The sequence below is a fragment of the Myripristis murdjan genome, chromosome 13 (genome assembly GCF_902150065.1).
Source record: "Myripristis murdjan chromosome 13, fMyrMur1.1, whole genome shotgun sequence".
Classification (NCBI taxonomy): Eukaryota; Metazoa; Chordata; class Actinopteri; order Holocentriformes; family Holocentridae; genus Myripristis; species Myripristis murdjan.
In genome coordinates, this window is record NC_043992.1 from 29,708,456 (window position 1) to 29,726,679 (window position 18,224).

The 18,224-nt window shown below is 43.5% G+C and overlaps 1 protein-coding gene across 3 annotated transcripts; it reads right to left on the minus strand.

Annotated features, from left to right (window-relative positions):
- Window positions 1-4,357, minus strand: fosb (FBJ murine osteosarcoma viral oncogene homolog B). 3 transcript variants are annotated; one of them, XM_030067767.1, is made up of 5 exons: window positions 4,124-4,357; window positions 3,514-3,701; window positions 1,610-1,957; window positions 1,232-1,339; window positions 1-746 (listed from the first exon to the last, which is right to left on the minus strand). In XM_030067767.1, exons 1-5 carry the CDS (start codon window positions 4,185-4,187, stop codon window positions 135-137), a joined length of 1,320 nt encoding a protein of 439 aa, XP_029923627.1. In that variant the 5' UTR covers window positions 4,188-4,357; the 3' UTR covers window positions 1-134. The 3 variants fall into 3 exon arrangements, with proteins under 3 accessions (XP_029923627.1, XP_029923626.1, XP_029923628.1); XM_030067766.1 differs by having other exon boundaries at window positions 1,580-1,957; XM_030067768.1 differs by having other exon boundaries at window positions 1,580-1,957; window positions 3,514-3,747; window positions 4,124-4,188.
- Window positions 4,358-18,224: the final 13,867 nt, after the last annotated feature.

The window sequence follows — 18,224 nt, forward strand, 5'->3', positions numbered from 1 at the left end:
TTTTTTTTTTTTTTTTTTTTTTGCTTAATCTAAGAGACTGATTAGTTCTGTGCGTGTACTTGCCTCAGCCTCTACCTCCAGCGAGCAAAATGTTTGTGCATGCTGATATGTGTGCGCATGTGTCTGTCAGTCAGTCAGAGCGCCAGCAGCGAAGGCGAGTTCAGGGAATCAGATGACTGCTCGCTACTGCTGTTCCGCTGGTTGGCACTGACCCCGCAGGCTCCCTCTGGGTAGGTGAACACAAATGAAGATGTGTATGAGGGGTTGTAGCTGCCAGCGGCTGCACCGTCATGGTTAACACCACCACCACCACTGTCGCTGACCATAAGGCACGGCCCGCCAGATGCCGGCTCACTTGAGCCATAGAAAGAACTAGAAAACGCTACCTCCTGCATCATCCCTGGCTGAGGCGGCTGCTGGACTTGCTGCTGCTGCTGAACAGGTGGCTGGGACTGTGTGGAGGCCGGATGGGCTGTGTAGGGAGGAGGCAGATAGAAAGTGTCTTCCTTCACAGTCAAGCCCACAATGGAGACAGGTGGTTGTAGGGTCTGGGGAGGGAGCTGGGACGGAGCCGGAGGGAGCGGCGCTGAGCCCTGCTGCTGCGGCTGCTGCGGCATGTCCTGGTAGGGGATCTTACAGCTCGGCTGGTGGGCCACCAGGACAAACTCCAGACGCTCCTTCTCCTTCTGCAGCTCAGAGATCTCAGCCTCCAGCTCTGCCTTCTCCTCCTCCAGGATGTCTGTCTCCTGTGGGGAGGGAAAGGACAGCAGCAAAACAGAGAAAAAAAAGACACAGGGGCAAAGAGACAGGTGAAATGGTGAGGGATGCAGACAAAGGAGGGAGTAAGGATGGAGGAGGGAAAAAGATGCGCAGCAGAAAGAAAGGATGGGGAGGTTAGATATACAGAAGTTCTACTGCAGTAATTGTGGAGGTGGATGCATCCGTCCCAGCAGAGAAACACCTTGCAGTACAAATTCCCCACATACGGTGAGATATTTAAGGCAGTTTATATAAGAGCTTAACAATTAAGCCACAATTACTGTAAGCACAATAGTCTGTCATCAGAACTATAATTATCTTTACCACAACTAAACACCCCACTACTATTACCCTCTGTCTCACATACAGACACACACTTATTAACATGATCGGTCAAGCCATTGGAACATAACATATGGCATACAATTATGATTATTATTTATTTTAACAGTTAAAACAAGGCCAAGCTCACCGACTGCAGCCTGTCTGTCAGTTCCCGCCGCCGGTTTCTGCATTTTGCGGCAGCCAGTTTGTTTCTCTCTCGCCTGACACGCCTTTTCTCTTCCTCTTCTGGAGTCAGCTAGGATGAAGAAGGACGACATGAATGGTTAGAATAAAAACTTGCTCTCTTAAAGAATGGAATTGCTGTATATTGTCTCAACAGCAGAGTATAACAGATCAAAAAGTGAAGTTGCATTACATGAAACAGGATCATTCTGGATCTGATACTCTTATACAAGTAATATGAGACAACCGAGGACACATAGCGTGTATGGCACGCATGGACCCACAGACAAACCTTTCAAGCACACACACTTACTAACACACCAACATCTCCATCGTCACTCACAGACTCTTCTCGTGTACGGCGGCTGCGGGTTCGGGACTGGCGGATGGGACCCGGTGCCGGCCCCGGGGTTTCTGAGCCTGGAGGGGTGAATGCAGGCCCAGTGGAGTAACTGGGGCCTGGCATGTCATACGGGTCCACCAGTGACTGGGTCATGGTGGCGGTGCTAGTGGACCCGCTCTGCCCAGAGGCCTGAGAGGAGATAAGGGTTGGTTGCACCATCCACTGCAAGTCTTGACTGGTGGTGATTGCGGTGACGGTGGGCACAAACGAGCCGGGCATCTCCCCTCCGCCGCTGCCCCCCGGCCCGCTGCCCGCACTGCTTAACCCAGCTCCAGTTGACACACACTCCTGAGCAAGAGACACACACAAGTAGAGCGCTTTACAAAGCAATAGGGCTACATACCTCAGCTCTTTGTCTGTTCATGATAGAGTGGGTACACCTGTGTATGAGTGTGTCCTCTTTATGTGTGTGTGTGTGTGTGCATGAGTGTCTTATGACTATGACTTAATTGATTACACTTGTGTAACAATTGGTATGGCACATACAAACTGTGTATACTTACTTCTAGTGATATGCTCCTTGGACAATGCCACTTTTCAAGCCCCTTGTCCCTCACATTTCCCTGTTAATTTTATTTTGTATCTTTTATACAATAAGCAAACCAAACCAAGCCAAACTAATACAAGTACCTACAAATACATATGCAGACAAATATAATCATAATAACACAGTCCTAAGCACAAGCTCATGTGCCAGGATGTTTGGATTCATTACTTTCATCTGGCTGAGTTTTATTGGGCCAACGTGGCCATCATGCAAACCACATCAGATCAAATAGATGTATGGCCGTGGAAAGAATGACGGCAGTATCCTGTTTAAACTACTAAAAGTTGATCTTGGAGAGTAATCCCTGCACTTGATAGGGAGAGAAGCCTGTCTTTTTTTCGTCAATTCATGCGCCTCAACTTTCTCCACATCTCAGTGTAATAATAGACTGCAGCCTAAATCTGTCCCCGGTCCTTTTGCTTTATTTAGACCGGGGGCGGGCTGTGATGCCAAAGCAAGTATTGACTTTCATTAATATTCAGATGAAAAGCGTGTAAGACATCGGGACAGGCGGCGCTGGAGCAGCCCGCCTCAGCCAATCACAGCTCTCAAAAGCGAGCCCCCCTTCCCTCTTCCTCCTCCCCCGTCACACCCCCGGTGTTCCCCTTAGCAACGCGACGTAACACTCCAAAATAGAACGCATTTACGTCACGGCGAGGCCTGAGAAGAGAGAGCGTGGAGAGAAGCGGGCAGGGGGCGGGGCTTCGCTCTTGCGTAGGAGAGTTCCAGGGCTTGTCATCCGCTCTCCGGCATGCCGTAAACCTTCCACGTTGCTACAGCCTGTCTCAGACCGCCGCTGCATGCAAGACCTTACCGGGGTGAGCACACTGAATTTTAGCAGGCAGGGACGAGCTCCTTAGCGGCGATGGATGCGCATAATTCGCCGATACACATAGCGTCATCTCTTCACTGAACAACAAGTTGAAAGCCTTTTGCACCCACAGCGCACACGCAAAATTACAGCGACAGTCTCAGTTCCCTCTCTAGTGAAGTTTTAAACAGTCCACAAGAAAAAAAAAAAAAAAAACAGCAGCAGTGTTTGCAAGAGCATATCCTACATGTGAATGAATGAATGGATGGATGAATGAAACAATCTGTCATAACAGCGCGGATTCATATAATCAGTGCGTATAAATTCCCATGATAAATGCGGATATGCCTGTTGCATTTATAAATAATTGCCTGCTTTCGCTGTTGTAAATTAAAAGCCGTTATTCTATTCAGCGGCAGTCGCTTCTCGCCCCGGTCACAGTCCACAAATATTCTGCCTTAATAATATCCTTTATCCATGCCTTACCTGTGGTGCACTGGTGGTCGGCGGGCTCCCGAAGGAGTCCACGGAGGACAGATACTGGGACTCTATAGATGGAGACGAGCTTCCACGGGATCCGCTGTCGAGGTCGCCGGGGAATCCTTGGTACATCTCCCCGAAGGGGCCGAGAGAGTGCGGGACACCTACAGTTCCCGGAGAGAGTGCGATGTCACCTGCAGCGGCAGGGCAGCGCCACACACACAGATTACAATAGGGATACTGTTGGAAGAGAATGACTGATGTTATAGGATTACTGCAGTGAAAAGTTGTGTTTCCACCTGGCGACTGGATGGGCTATACATGTTGTCAGTGTGTTTCTAACATTTGCCGACTGTTAGTTTTTCCTCGTATGACCCAGACGGAGACCGGATTTGGTCTCGTTTGTCTCTGTGTTTACAAAACGGCAAAGTTAAGTCGCCTTTCACCTCGCTGGCATGATAAGCAGACCAGGTGGGCTACTGGGCATTAGTGCCATCCTGGATTTGAGCGAACCAGCGCTCGCACATTGGCATATATACACTTGGGAGATGGCATTTTTTTAAAGTAAAGTTTTAGAGAAGCCTCAAATGAAGCCCAATAAAATCAAGCGACTTACCGATGCTGGTCTTTTTGCTATTCCCCGGTAAGATGCTCTTGGTTTCTTTCCAAAAAAGTTGCATGAAGAAGGTAATCCACTTCCCTGCGTGGGGAAAGTGTCCGTATTCCAGATGATTTTAAAAAGTCCCCTCGATCGGTGTTAAATCCTAGCAGCTCTTCTCCTTCATCCGTGTGTCGAGCATGCGGTTATATCCATGTAAAGTCTGTCCACTGAGCCCCGGAGACCGGTTAGTAGCACGTCTTGTCTTATGAGTGAATCCATCCTCCTCCTCGAGTAGGACCAAGGCATTTCTAGCTCCTAAGTCCCGCCTCGGAGTTCCGCTGACGTACGTGCCCATAAATGGGGGTAGTGCCTCGGTGTTGTGTTTGGTATCCTTGGTGACGTTGAGGGAATCCCTCTCCCACTGAAATGGACAATAAGCTTACCTCGCGCGCAGATAATAATAGATTTTTTTTTTTACTATCATAACCACGAGATATTTCTCATCGTCTGAATATTTCTGAGAGGAAAAATGTAAGAAACTTCTCATGTGCTATATATGGAAAGTGTCTATTTTGAAATGTTTATGTAAGTGTCTGATGATGGAACATTGTTTAGGTCATGGCTCCGTCAAATAGCAATAAACAAAAGTAGGACAAGCCACATCTGGGAACCTATCGGCATCTGGGCAGCTGTTTGTTTGGTTAATTCAGACCATAACTCAATATATTATATAGAATAAAGTCACATAATTGTTTCAGTATGCCCTCTTATTTTCTCTCAGATTGTCCTTAATGGTGAAAATGATAGAAATAAGATATCAAATGTGTTGTAAAATTGCATGAACTTATATGATAATGGTGGCTGTTCATTCTATGGCCTTGGCCGGCATGCAACAGTGCTTATCTGATTTCGCTCAAGGCAGGAATCCCGTAACAAGAAGGCAGGGGAAATCCTGCTGAAAAGTTTCTCATGACACGCCCTCGGGATTCCTCCAACCTCGAGCAGTTCATAGCCTACATCTACAATGGGAATATACTGAGGGCTATGTGAACAGCACATGCCTCAAACCAGGCTTTATGTCAGGCGAAAATGAAAGATACTGAAATATTGTATTATAGTCGCTCATATAGGAATTTCTTCCACAACAACACCACATAGGCTGCATTTCTAAAACTCGCCCCGCAATTGTATGAATGATTATCCAGTTTAAAGCCTTGAGTCACAATTAAACTTTTATTCATGAATCTGTGTGTAGGCAAGCCTAAAATTCACAAAGAATCTATTGCCACGTGTCACAGCTTCCCAGAACGATCAACACAATCAGAAAATCTTATCAGAAAAATATGTAAGAAGAATTGAGAGACAGTGTAATTCCGACATGGACAGTGGGCAGCAGTGACGGAAACCGGCGCCTGTCATTGCAAACATCACCCAGTTGAGCATGAAAGTGATTCATTATTATAGCCTACACTGCATGCTCACTGATTGCGGACGCCAGTGGGAATGTGGCAGGTGGGAGGCTTGGGGGGAAGGGGGGGCTAAACGTGCAAATGCGGGAACACCGGGTGGAAAATTATGAATGAAAAATAAGAAAAATAGGCCTACGTTTATTGATGTCGTAAAATGTCACGGGGGGCGGGCATGCTGTATACGCGGTGTGTGTGAAAGGCGTGAGGACACAAGCAAGAGTTATAGGGGATAACAACAATTAGTCAGAGCTTCAACGTCAGAGACGAGGACTCACGGAGAACGTTTTGTCCCGACTGGGCTGCCGTTACCGGCGCTAAAGTAGGATGAGTAATTCCGTCAATTTAATTTCATGGGGAACTGCTGAGGTCAATACCCTTTCATAACGCAGGCGAACAGATATAAGCTAACATTTGGCGAAATATCCGCACTCGGCGACAATAATAATAGGGAGGGGGAAGTCCGTAATGTCCGTCCGTACGTACTATAAACACACCGGAACACCAATATTAGACAAAACAGGGATATTTTTTTCTCTAAATACTCGTCAGATATTACAACTGCTTACACACACATATATATATTTATACATACACACACGCACACAGATGTACAGGCTAAACAAGCGGTGAGCACCATGTGTTATCCTCCCTACCACGAGTCTGCTGCATGTATGTGTACAGCGTTCCGTTGCCTTGGAGACGCCGTTACTCTGACGCAAAGACGTACAAATTTGGTCTTTTTTTGTTATGCCGCCTAGCAACTGGTTGCCGTGGTAACTAGCTCTGAGTGACAGGGGCAAAGCAAGCAGACAGTCGCGAGAAAGACGCAATATGGCTTCCGGATTCTTTCTGTGCGCTGGAAAGCAGAGTGTTTTGTGGCGATTATTGTGTGTGTGCATGTCGGTATCATGTCGCCGCTGAGCCCGACAGTGACTTTATTGTTTTACAACTCGAGAAACCCAAGTAATCGGCGTTAGAGTTTGGCGAGAAAAGCCGAGTCTGTCTGTCAGTTTGTGTGCAAAATGCACACAAACTCGTAACTCGTAACACAAACTGATAAGCCGCGTCATTTATTTGAAATTTGCGAACAGCGCTTTCCTTCTGATTTACTTTTAAACTCCCACCGTGTCTCCTGTCAGCTGCTGTCCTCAGATATCCCCTAAACTGTGAGTGCAGAGTTCACCTGGGGCTGTACAGTGCTCTGCATTGTCATGGATGGTACACTGTTGGACAGTATTATGGTACATGACATATATTTGGGAAATAAAACAACATGAAACAATGTCACAGTGTAACTTTTTTTTCGCCATTATGACTAGATGTTATCTATTTCCAATTTCCGTGTGCTTTATTGGCATGGACATTCATGAAACAGTGTTGTCAAAGCGTCAACATTACATTTCATTATGTACATTCACACATTACAGTATATTCCCTGTCACATACACGAGGCTACATTGTATTACAGTGTATTTCCTGTCACATTTGTCAGGAAACAATAGGTGATGAATTCTGTACAGTATTGACTGTACAATGAAGTATATTAAAAACTGTAAGGCAGATTAAGAATTCATATCAAACATCTATCTATCTATCTATCTATCTATCTATCTATCTATCTATCTATCTATCTCTCCTGTCTTGTCTATCTGAACCATTGTATTTATTTATTTGTACCCACATGCAGTATTGAGTCAGCTGTGGATTACATTATAGACTTCAGAGGAGCATGCAAGCCTCTGCCAAATCTCCACATTGTGTTTGAGTGTGTGTTTACAGTTTGGCCTCCAGGACCTCAGCAGACCCAGGTATAAAATAGACCTAAACAACAAGTGTTGTCTAATGCCCCTGGCGTGCTTTGTTTTGCTTGCCCCTGTCTCTTAGCATATTTTCGGGAAGCTACTAACTTTCGCTGCGCTCACAAGGCCAGCCCCTGTTTCCCTTTAGGAAGGCGGGACATGTTTGCCTGGTCTTCCTGCCCAAAATATTTGTTGCCAGGCAACGTCAGGCCTGTCCCACTTCAGTGTGGTGTTGTTTACACCCCTTCTGGCTCCTTACCCCAACAACATTACATAACTCTCACAGGCTTTCTCCACCTCACTGAGAGAATTTGATCTGCCCTCTCTCCGCAGCCAACCACATCTACTTCCCCTCGCGCCATAGTTTTTCTCTCAACCACTGAAAAGTTTCCTTCTGTTTCATCTGCTGTTACTACTCACTCACCTAGCCATTCAGAGAAACAAGAGCTGAACGGAGGAGGTCGTTAAGCTCATTTGAAGGACATTGTTTGTGAACAAGTTATGCTTCACTTGACTTTTAAGTCACCTTTGGCTGAATAGCAGAAGAGCTTTGTGTTGCATCTGCTGATAATCTGTCAGGTGGGGGTTCAGGTCTGTTCCTATAACCCTGCTATTACCCATCTATTCTCCTGTAAATCCATTAATTTCTTTCTTGGCAAAGTTGAAGGCCATCCTGCTTGCCTATGTAAACATTGTTTGTATACATTGTATTAAGTGAAATACATGGGAACTGAAACTAATAAGGTAGAGATGTTCACTTCTGAATATTTTAGTTCAGATTGAACTTTAAACTTTTGAACTTGGGGCCTTCTCTTTTTTCACCCGCAAAGCTGCTTGTACACTTCCCTTTTCTGTTTTCACCAACGCTGTGCAGAGCATGTCTCGCTACAGGCACGGAAAAACAGACAAGGATGCTATAAAAACTTATTTGCCCTCCAGTGAGGTGTCTACTGTAGTTACTCACTGGAGGCTATGTCCAGGTCTCATGATACTGGTCATGCAACTTTATAACCCAATGATGAAGAACATTTTCAGGGACGTGAAGGTCAAGGCACAACAGTTCCCATTGCAGTAGAGCTTTAATATGTGACATATAAACATCACATATTAAGGGGGTAGGAGCATTTAACAGGGGTCCTTTACTTAGTACAATTACATTGTGATGGCAGATATTAGATGCCTACATTGATATTTGACTCATATTGCTTAATTTGGCTTTAAATAATACAATGAAAAGGGGAAAAAAACTGTTCCAATTGCCCTTGGTCTCCCCTTTCTTGAAAATAAAAGAAAGGCTACTTGAAAGAGTGCTTGAAATAAAGTGGCCCAAGCTTAACCACGGCTGAAACAACGGGCCAGCTCTCTACCTCTCATTAGGAGCCACAGAACAGTTCTTCTCTCCCAGAGCTGTGTTTTCTACGTGACCAAGGACCAGAGGGAGTTGACAAACTACTGTATGTTTCTCTTATGTCAAAACCAAATCTAAAGTAAAAAACCTCATTACTAACATGGCTGGCCTCCACCCGCACCCTGGTTCTCTGTAGTGGTCTTAGTATTCAGACCGACCGGCAGACGGACGGACAGACAGGCAGAGCTGTAAACTGTTGTTGACCCATGCGGTGGAAAGCCAAACTCTCTGTGGTTATGGAATGAGCAACTCTGGCTCATTTTCTGACACAGTATTTGACATACAACAGTTCTTACATGTGGACAGTGATGACATTCGCTCAGTAACCAGCCTGCGTGTCTTTGAGAATTATGGTTTAAATGTTCATTGCTTTCCTTGCCTTCTAATGGGATTGTAATCTATACAAGGGAAGGAGTCGTACATGGGTCTGCGTATGGGGAGCATGTCATCGACTGCATCTTTTTTTTACACTTCCCAGTTTGTCTTGCTCCAGTTTTAAGCACAATATCCATGTTTCTCACTTTTGTGGCCTATATATCTTATGTAAACATATGGACTTAGGTTTATAATGTGGAGTACTTGTAGTTTTCTAACATAAAACGAAGCCCATGTTTTGATGTAGAGCCACAAAGCAAACACGCACAATTGTAATTTTTGGTGATCAGCTAAATCTTTGAGAGAGTAAAGCATTACAATGTGGCTGAGTCATACCCTCAGTTACGGGTATTTATGAGACAAAAATGTTCTCACACCACATATTTTTTCCTGCTAGGGTGTAATGAGTTGTCTTATACTCATTCCCCTCAACACTGGACAGGTACTGAGTGTGGCTACTATTGATGGTGGGCATGCTTGACTTAAATAGGCCCTTGACAGCACTTGATGAACCAACACAAGTTATTAAGAAGCATAATTAAGAAGATGCTTGACTGCCTGTGCAAGAGAGTGTACCACAGGTGCTACAAGTAATAAATGTGCAATGATTTATCTCCCTCGTTTTGAATTAAATAGACCATTTGCTCCGATTTGAACTGTGCCTCTGTTTCCTCTTTGACCAGTCAGACCAGTTTGGGCTACGCGTACCATAGCATAATCTCACCACAGTGCTTATCACATATGTGTAGTGATAGCATTACCGTATACGAATATTGGGAATGCCTCCAAATGTCTATTTCTATAATTGTTGACTGCGTCAAGCTGTAATTTTCAACTGCTGTTCTTTTCCTGTTTTAGTGAATCCATGCACGTCAGCACTGAGGTGCAGAAATTAGAGTGGATAGCTCTATTGTATCATACACTGCATGGGAGTCGGGTGCCTAAAGTTAAATGCAATCAGTGGGTTTTAGTATTCCACAGCTCTCTGTGACTCAGACACAAGCAGCGCGTCAATCCTAGCCTACTTTCAACAGGCCCACTGCCAGACAGAGAAGCTAAGAGCCAGAAAGGGGGAGGGACAAGTGCAAGAGGGTGAGAGAGTATGAGGACGAGATGAGGATCAAGAACACCAAGTTCATTATTCCCCCTACTCACTCTTTTTCTGTGTTTGCCTCTGTCTATCTAGTGGTCTTTGTTTCAACCTTTCTCTCGCTCTCATCACCCCCACTCCTTCTCTTTTTCTTACATAAGGACTGCCCTATTTTTTCTGGGATCAGCTAGAGGTAGGAATAAAGGGAGTGAGTGGGTGAGAAAAAGGGATTGATAGAGGTTTGGATCAAATAAAGAGAGTGAAAAGAAAGATAGGGGGTTGCGGTGAGGGCTGTGTGCACGCTGCAAACGTCAAGAGGCAGAGACTAGCATGTTTCCCCGTCATCCCCCTCACCTGATCTGTCACTGGCCTTCAGCGCCCACGCTCTACTTTGCCCCCTACCCTCACTCCCTTCTCTGGTCCTCCCCCTGTTTCCTCCCCACTTTGCTCCAGTAGCTGCACCCCTTTACCATCCTGCTATGCCTCAGCTCCTCACCCATCGACTCCTGTGTGGCCGTGTTTTCTCCCAACTCCCCTCGTATTAATTAACTACTCTCCTTCCTTTACTCACCCACCCCCGACCTCCTCGCTCCCCCTCCCTCCCTGTTACACATCAACCCATTTACTGTGTGTGTAGGCATGCTCTCCACACAAACTAGGGCAGAAAATCATATCAGGGCACACAGGTGACCTAGAATTGCTAACCTGACGTGACAGATGTGCATTAGTCCAGACAGGAGGCAACCATGTGCAATTACTGTGTCATATTTTGATATGTTAATATGTCAGGCAATTGAATAGGCGTGTAATTCTGTGTTTAACTCTCCAGTAGTTTCACCTATCTATCTATTTATCTACATTTAATGGTGCACAAACAGCTGGATAAATTTAGTCTCAGTTTGATATGTTGCAGCCTTGCTTGCAATGAGTCAGCCACTGGTGTGTTTTCATTGATGTACTGGAAATTTTATCAGCAGTGTAATCTGTTGGATTGGGCCAACCGAATGACTCCATGTACTCCGATTACTCTTAGATGCTGTTGGGTCAGCCATCCAAATTCTTTACAATATGAAGTTACATGCACAGTTCTCCAGGTTGCAATTTAATGGAAACAAACTATTATCTGCTGGTCCTACTAAATTAGAGCAGGAAGAAAGAAGGCAGAAGGCACAGCCAAGGAGCCACGAGGATGTGTGTCCACCAGGAGCAGCCGGGGTTTACCAGTCACTGTGCGAAGAGAACGATCTGCTAGTATTTAGTATACAGCCCAGCATCTCATGGGATTCATTAAACTACATTTGCAGCCCTGGAGTCTGAGCTATTCTGTCAAGTTGGGTAATTCCACCTAATTTGGGCAGATCATAAAACAACTACTAACAGTCCAAGCAAATATGACAACATTTTGGTAGATCATCATTAGTATAAAACATTCACTTGCCTAGAGGACTTTGAATTTCCACAACCATGTTTGAGTGGGGAAGGCTGTGTTAAATCAGTTTACCTAAGAAAAGTACAGAGGCTGTAAGTTTCCAAGATGAACTTTCCGTGTTATACATGAAAAATCATTGCATGTCTCTCACCCTGGAGTCTTATTGTGCGCCTCCAGGACAGCTGGACTCACCAGTCACACAGGTACTTTAAATAACCACCACTTTATGTCTGAGTGAGGAGAACTGCGTTAAAACAGCATGTGTGCCTCAAGAGGTGCAAGACAAAGAGGCCTGCCGCAATTCCAGCTTCCTTCTTACTTGAGCTCCTCCCACTAACACACCTTTCCCTCCTTCCCCTCCTATCATCCACTAAGGATCCTGGGTCCTAACGTCAATACAATAGACAGAAACAAGCCTTTATTTTAAACTGTATGGAAAGATGTCTGTTTCATCAGTCTCACAGGTAAAGCACTTTCCCTCTCACAGATGTTTTTTTTTCTCTGCTAAATCTATTAGTACATCACCGTACAAGTTATTATACAGAAAATATATTCATTGTGTCTACGGCATGATGGTATTAGCACACATTATAGCACAGATTACTGCACATTTTTGACGTACTATGAAATTTTATGCAACGTGTATTAGAAATGCAAACATTTATCGGATAAAAGCAGGTAAGATGCGATTCAGTGTCTTCATGGATCATTGTCAACAGAGGTAAAAGGAGGATTTTCAGTATATGAGCCAAAAAAATATGTAGGTGTTTCTAGAAAGAAAATGTGGGGATAAAACAAATTAACATGCATTATAAATCACACTCCATAAAATTAAAAACAGGCGCCAAGTGATTTTGTATAATTCCAAAGAGTTTATTAAATGGTCTCGTTGCATTACAATGTTTATGGTATTAATAACAATGCCTGTTAGTGATTAGTATATTTTAAAGATCCTAACAAATGTTGTAAGACCAGAGAATCTGAGGAATTATGAAAGGATATCAGTCAGAAGGGCTTTAAGTTAGTGACTTTTGGTCTGTAATAAAGACTATTAAATCAATCAGCAGAAGAGAGTCATTATCAGTGTGTAAAAGACTTTAAGTTGCGTGAATGCCACATGTTTGCATATAAGAATTATGCAAACAGATAGCGCGTCATTACTCTGTGTTACAATCAACTTCGGTTACGGGAGGAACTCCAAACACATGCCTGCAGGCCACACACAGGTATAAACAAGTGACGACAGCAGGTTGATGTTTGCCGCTGTGTGTACACACCTGTATGATTAGGGAGCCTTCAGCAGACATGCACTAACCTGCGTGTTGGAGTGAGGGACCACAAACAGGATTGAAAATATGGACAAAACAGGTGTTTCTAACTGTATTCATTTATTTGGGCAGTTTGTTATTTTAGCAGGTTTTTATATAAGACAAGGTCATCCAACATAGCAGGAAAGTCACGTGAAAGGGAAGCTCTGAAAGAACTCCACATTTGACATCAGTTATCTGAAGCTGACTGCTTGAAGTCAACTTCACCACAGAGAAAATGCACTGTCAAGTGAAAAAAACTTTTCTGGTGGCCATGACACATACCAATCAATGACAGGACAGAACAAAATTTGAACAAGACACTAGTTGCCGTTGGTATATATTATTTATACATATTGCAAGCTGCTAAGCACACATTGATAAAAGTAGCTGGTATTGTACCTAAACTGAACCTTAAATGAGCCTGACCAAGTCTTCGTTTTTTCCTTTCATCTGGTGTTTCAACCAAGATTCAGAGTTCATTCATTTAATGAAACTGATGTAAATTGATTGCTGGGGATCAATTTTGTGTGCAGGCTTGCATCTGGGCTCGATTTATTGACTGGCAGAGTATTTGAAAAGTGAGGCAGTGTTTGTCGATCATAACGTGCCATGTGTTCACAAAACTGGAAAGGCATGAAATCTGATACATGCGCCAATCTGCCAAAAATCTCCAAAGCATACACACCTTTGGACAGATGTGCAAATATCCTGGTCACAAATGATAACGTAACAGACATACAGGACATGTACACACAGACACTAACCCACACACACACACACACACAGAAATACCAATAAACATGTTCAAACCAAAGATTCAATCAAGTCCCTCCCACCAGACGAGCACAGGCATTTGCCAGGAAATATTAAAGTGGGACTCGTGAAACTTGTATAGTAGTTGATAATCTCTCCATGTAGAAAATTGTTTTCACTGAATCTCTAAGTTACACTAATATTACACTAATATTGTAATTTTGAGCTGGTTTTGTTGATTTTTTGATAAATATAACACTTCTGTGGAGGGCTGGCAGAGACGGGTGGAAAACTAGTCAGGGCAAGGTGAACACAAATTTATTGTGTATGTATATCTGCATTTGTAGAACAGCCTATTGGCAGTGTTGTGCAAGTTCACACTTCACAAGAACTACCTCAAAGGTCAGTTCACACAGATTAAAATGAACGAGTTCATGTTTGTAGTTCACAATTTTGAATTTTGAACTATGTTTACAGTCCCAAAAACGAAGCAGTTGACATTAATTTTTCCTGTTTAATTTCTTATTCCTTTTTCTTTTTCTCTTTTTCAGTAGACCCTCCTTCACTGATCCATCCACAGCCTCCAGTCATTGCCACTGGCCACTTCCCAAACTAAATGAATTACTGTACTATAGAATCACAGACAGAGATTACTTTTAAAGGCCAAGAAAAAAACAATGTGCTTTACCACTTAAACGATGTGTCATATAGCAGGACAACTCAAAACAAATCGCTCTTGTCATGGTCTTACCCTTTATTAAGGATTTCTTGTGATCATCATTAATTCGTAATTATTTTCCAAGACTGCTCGGATAATCAACACGATGTGTCAATGCCGATGTGGCTCACGTTCTGACTTGTTTTTTGGACCCAGCAGACACAATTTGCACAGTATTCTGAGATTTTTTTTTGGAATCTGTACTGATTTGTTCATAAAATTTAAATTTTATGAACTCTTAGCTGCACAGTTGCCTGAACCTGAACTAGCCACTCGGCTAAAGTCTCCCATCACAGACTAGATTTTCTAAAGCCTGACTACACTTCAAGGAGGAGGTGCAAGTCTTGTTTTTTCTCAGACTCTCTCTCTTAAATTACAATATGCTGAAAGGTTATGGTATTTATGCCCAATGACACACAACCAACCCCAGCTTTAAGATATATTAAGCCCTTATTGCCCATGCCCAAGTTTCTGCTCTTGACTAATCAGGCATGTTTGGCCTACAGTCTTACCACATTTGATGCTATCTGACCAATTTTTATTTTTTGTGCTAATGAAGCCACAATCTGTTGGTTGGGTAAGCTGTCATGACTATAAGAGCTATTTTGAGGAAGGCTTTAGCTTTGTAAGTGCATTGGTTTATTGCAGCCATATTCCTTAATAGGGCTTGTTTATAGAGTCAGTTGGTCCAATGATGCCATATTGCAGGTTTAAAGATTCCCTAAAGGTTAAAAAAAAAAAAAAAAAAAAAAAAACTTTAGGAAAATATTTCTCATTCATGGAGGATATAATGGTCCTAGAAGCAAACTGTAGCAGAGACCATTTTTATGCACCATGTTTTCCAATTAGTGGACCCATGTGAGAGTTCTAGCCTTAAAAATTGTGAATTTAATATTCAGTTATAGAAGGTGTAAAGTTGTGCTATGATGTATGTTGAGAAGTTGAGAAGATATGTTGAAGAGTGTGGATGATTACACACACACACACACACACACACACACACATGCACTCAAACATGAACCCACACATGAATAGACAACAGAAACACAGTAAACAGGATATAACAGTGCATCATGGTAGACACAAGAGAAAAAATGTAAAAAAAGAACAAAAAAACAGTTATTTCAAGTTTGTTCGGTGACAAAATTGGGCAAGAAGTGAAAGCTGCAGTGAGTAAGAGGTTCAGTAACACAATGCTTATATTTCAACCCGGTGATTTGCATTGTCGGTGACTGTGTCTGTGGGACAGCCGGTCACTATTACAGCACATGCTATGTCAAATTCCCATTTAGCTTGTATCCTGAGAAATAAATAGTAACAGAGGGGCAAGCGGAAAACAGTGAAGTGGAGGTGCCCTGTAGATGCAAATCCAGCTCTTTGCATCTCAAATTATCAGCCAACAGTATTCATATCTCGTAAATAAACAGGCACAATAAATATACCCTGCATCCCATGCGAGCGCACACTCACATCTTTAAATACACCAGCTCTGACGACTGAGATAGTACTGCTCATCAACACTATGCGTGAGCGAGCCCAAGCTAAATTTGCAGCCAGTGAGCCAACTTACGCAACCCTCCCTGGTCTCCCTCCTGTCTATACAATGGCTTAAATCTCACAGTACTCAACCGTCCCTGCCCTCTCTGGATCCCACCCCCACACTATACACTACAACTCCAGCACTATTCCTGTGCCCGCCCCCACCGCTGTGGCACAAAAATACCAGCACCTCCAAGAACAGACGCCAAGCCTGTCAGAGCATCATCACATCCCACAGGACAGCTGGGGGAAACAAGGGGGCAGAGGAGGGAGAACAGTGTGAAGAGAAGCTAGATGAGCCGAGCAGGTGAGAGGATGAGCACAGCCGCTGTCAGGAGTGGTGAAAAAACATCCTCTGTCAGGGAGGAAAAGCAGTTTTAAGTAGCAAATCAGCAGCAAATCAGACACCATGTTGTTCATAACTACTCCCCTGTTTTTGATCTGGCACCATTGTGTATGTGTATATACATGTGTTGCTGTATTTCCATATTTATGAGGACTATGAGGCCTATGACTTTATGAGGACAATGGCAGACAGAAAGAGACAGACAGAAATGGAGGGACTTTGTTGCTGCCCTATGGGCCAGTTGGCACAAGTGAGTCAGTGTCCTCACAAGGGCAGAACTGTGAAGAAAATCCTCCAGCCAGTCTGCACTTTTTCATGGGAAATTTTTATGATTCATTTTCAGAATTGTGTTTGAGGTTCTTGTCAACACTAATCAAATCTGTCACAAGTGCTGGTTGCATCAGTGTGTACATGTTATGCTCCAGTAGCTTGAAAGTCAAGCCCAATTTAGCCCATTCACTTCCATTCATGTTTACAAAATGTGAAAAACTGCTTGTTACACATAGGTAACTCCATCTTGTACTAATACTTGGCTGCCATGGTCTGTTTGTTTTCTAAAATTACTACATTACAATCCACTACGTTGAGTGGATTGCCTTGAAATTTGATGAGAACATTCATACTCCCCCAAAAAAGATTTTGTTGGATTTTGATGGCCAAATCACCTTTCATCCAGTTCCAAATTTAAGTCCAAATGTCCAATTTGATATCTCAAAATATATTAGGTGTGTTGCCATGACATTTGGAAAGCTTATTTATGCTCCCTAGAGGATGAAGCCTGTCAATTTTGGTGACCTAATGACCTTTCCTCAGGCACCACCCTCAAGCCAAAATGTACAAACTCCATTCTCCCATGCATTGCATTCTCCCAGCATGCACCAAACTGGCAGGCGACCAGGGTCAGACTTCAGTTTTACCAATGTATAATCTGTATTCACATATGCCACCATGACTGTTGTCGAAAAATAATAATAGGAGCATTACAGTCCTTTAAGGTCAGGATTACCATTAGGTCTTACAATATAATCAAAACAAGCCAATATATGACAACATTGTCTTGTATTGGCTTCAGTATTTTGTACTGGCCCAAGAAAAGCTTGAAAATCTTTTTGCTGATATTCAGTTAAAGTTGAAGGAGGAGAAGGCATTGCATTTAGGCTATGTTTCTGTATTTCTGCATGGTTTAAATAATAAACTACAGCTAAAATATTTAAAATAGTGTTGTTTCCCTCAGTGCAGCTACAGATGTTTCCTTCTGGACAGTTGCATTGGTAACATTAGCCCAGCCTTGCCCAGTTTATCTAAGGAGTGCTCTGTGAACAGCAGGGAGGTTTGTGCCTGCCGCTGCTGAAACTGACCAGGAGCAACAATGTCCAGGCACCCCAGCTGATCCTGTCCTCTAACAGCCCAGCAGAAGACAGCAGCTTATTCAAATAATAAGAGAATTGAAAAATGTCAGTCTAATCATGTAGTGTGGTGCAGGATTATGGTTTACTGGAGATTCTCTGTTTGAATATTGTTTGGTATAGTCCAGCAGGTTATGCTGCAGTTGGTGTTTGTTTGGAAAATCTTGGTCCAGGTGCCCCTTTTCAACGTTGAGCACCTGCCCCTGCAGAGGTCCCTGCACGGCCGTGTTGGGGAGGCTGTTAAGGTCAGAGTTAAGGAATCTAGTCACTGACTGATTGATGGGTCGTGCTCATGTTTCTTTATGAACTGTCTTTCTGTTTCCTGGCTGTCAGTAAAATGGAGAGGAGATGAAAGGAAGAGTAGCACGGGCTGCTACATCTGTATGAAGTCCTGTGAGGCCGTAGATATCAGATTTTACAAGCCCAGGCCAGGCCGCAGCTGTCACATCGACTCATCCTCCACAGAGCTGGCTC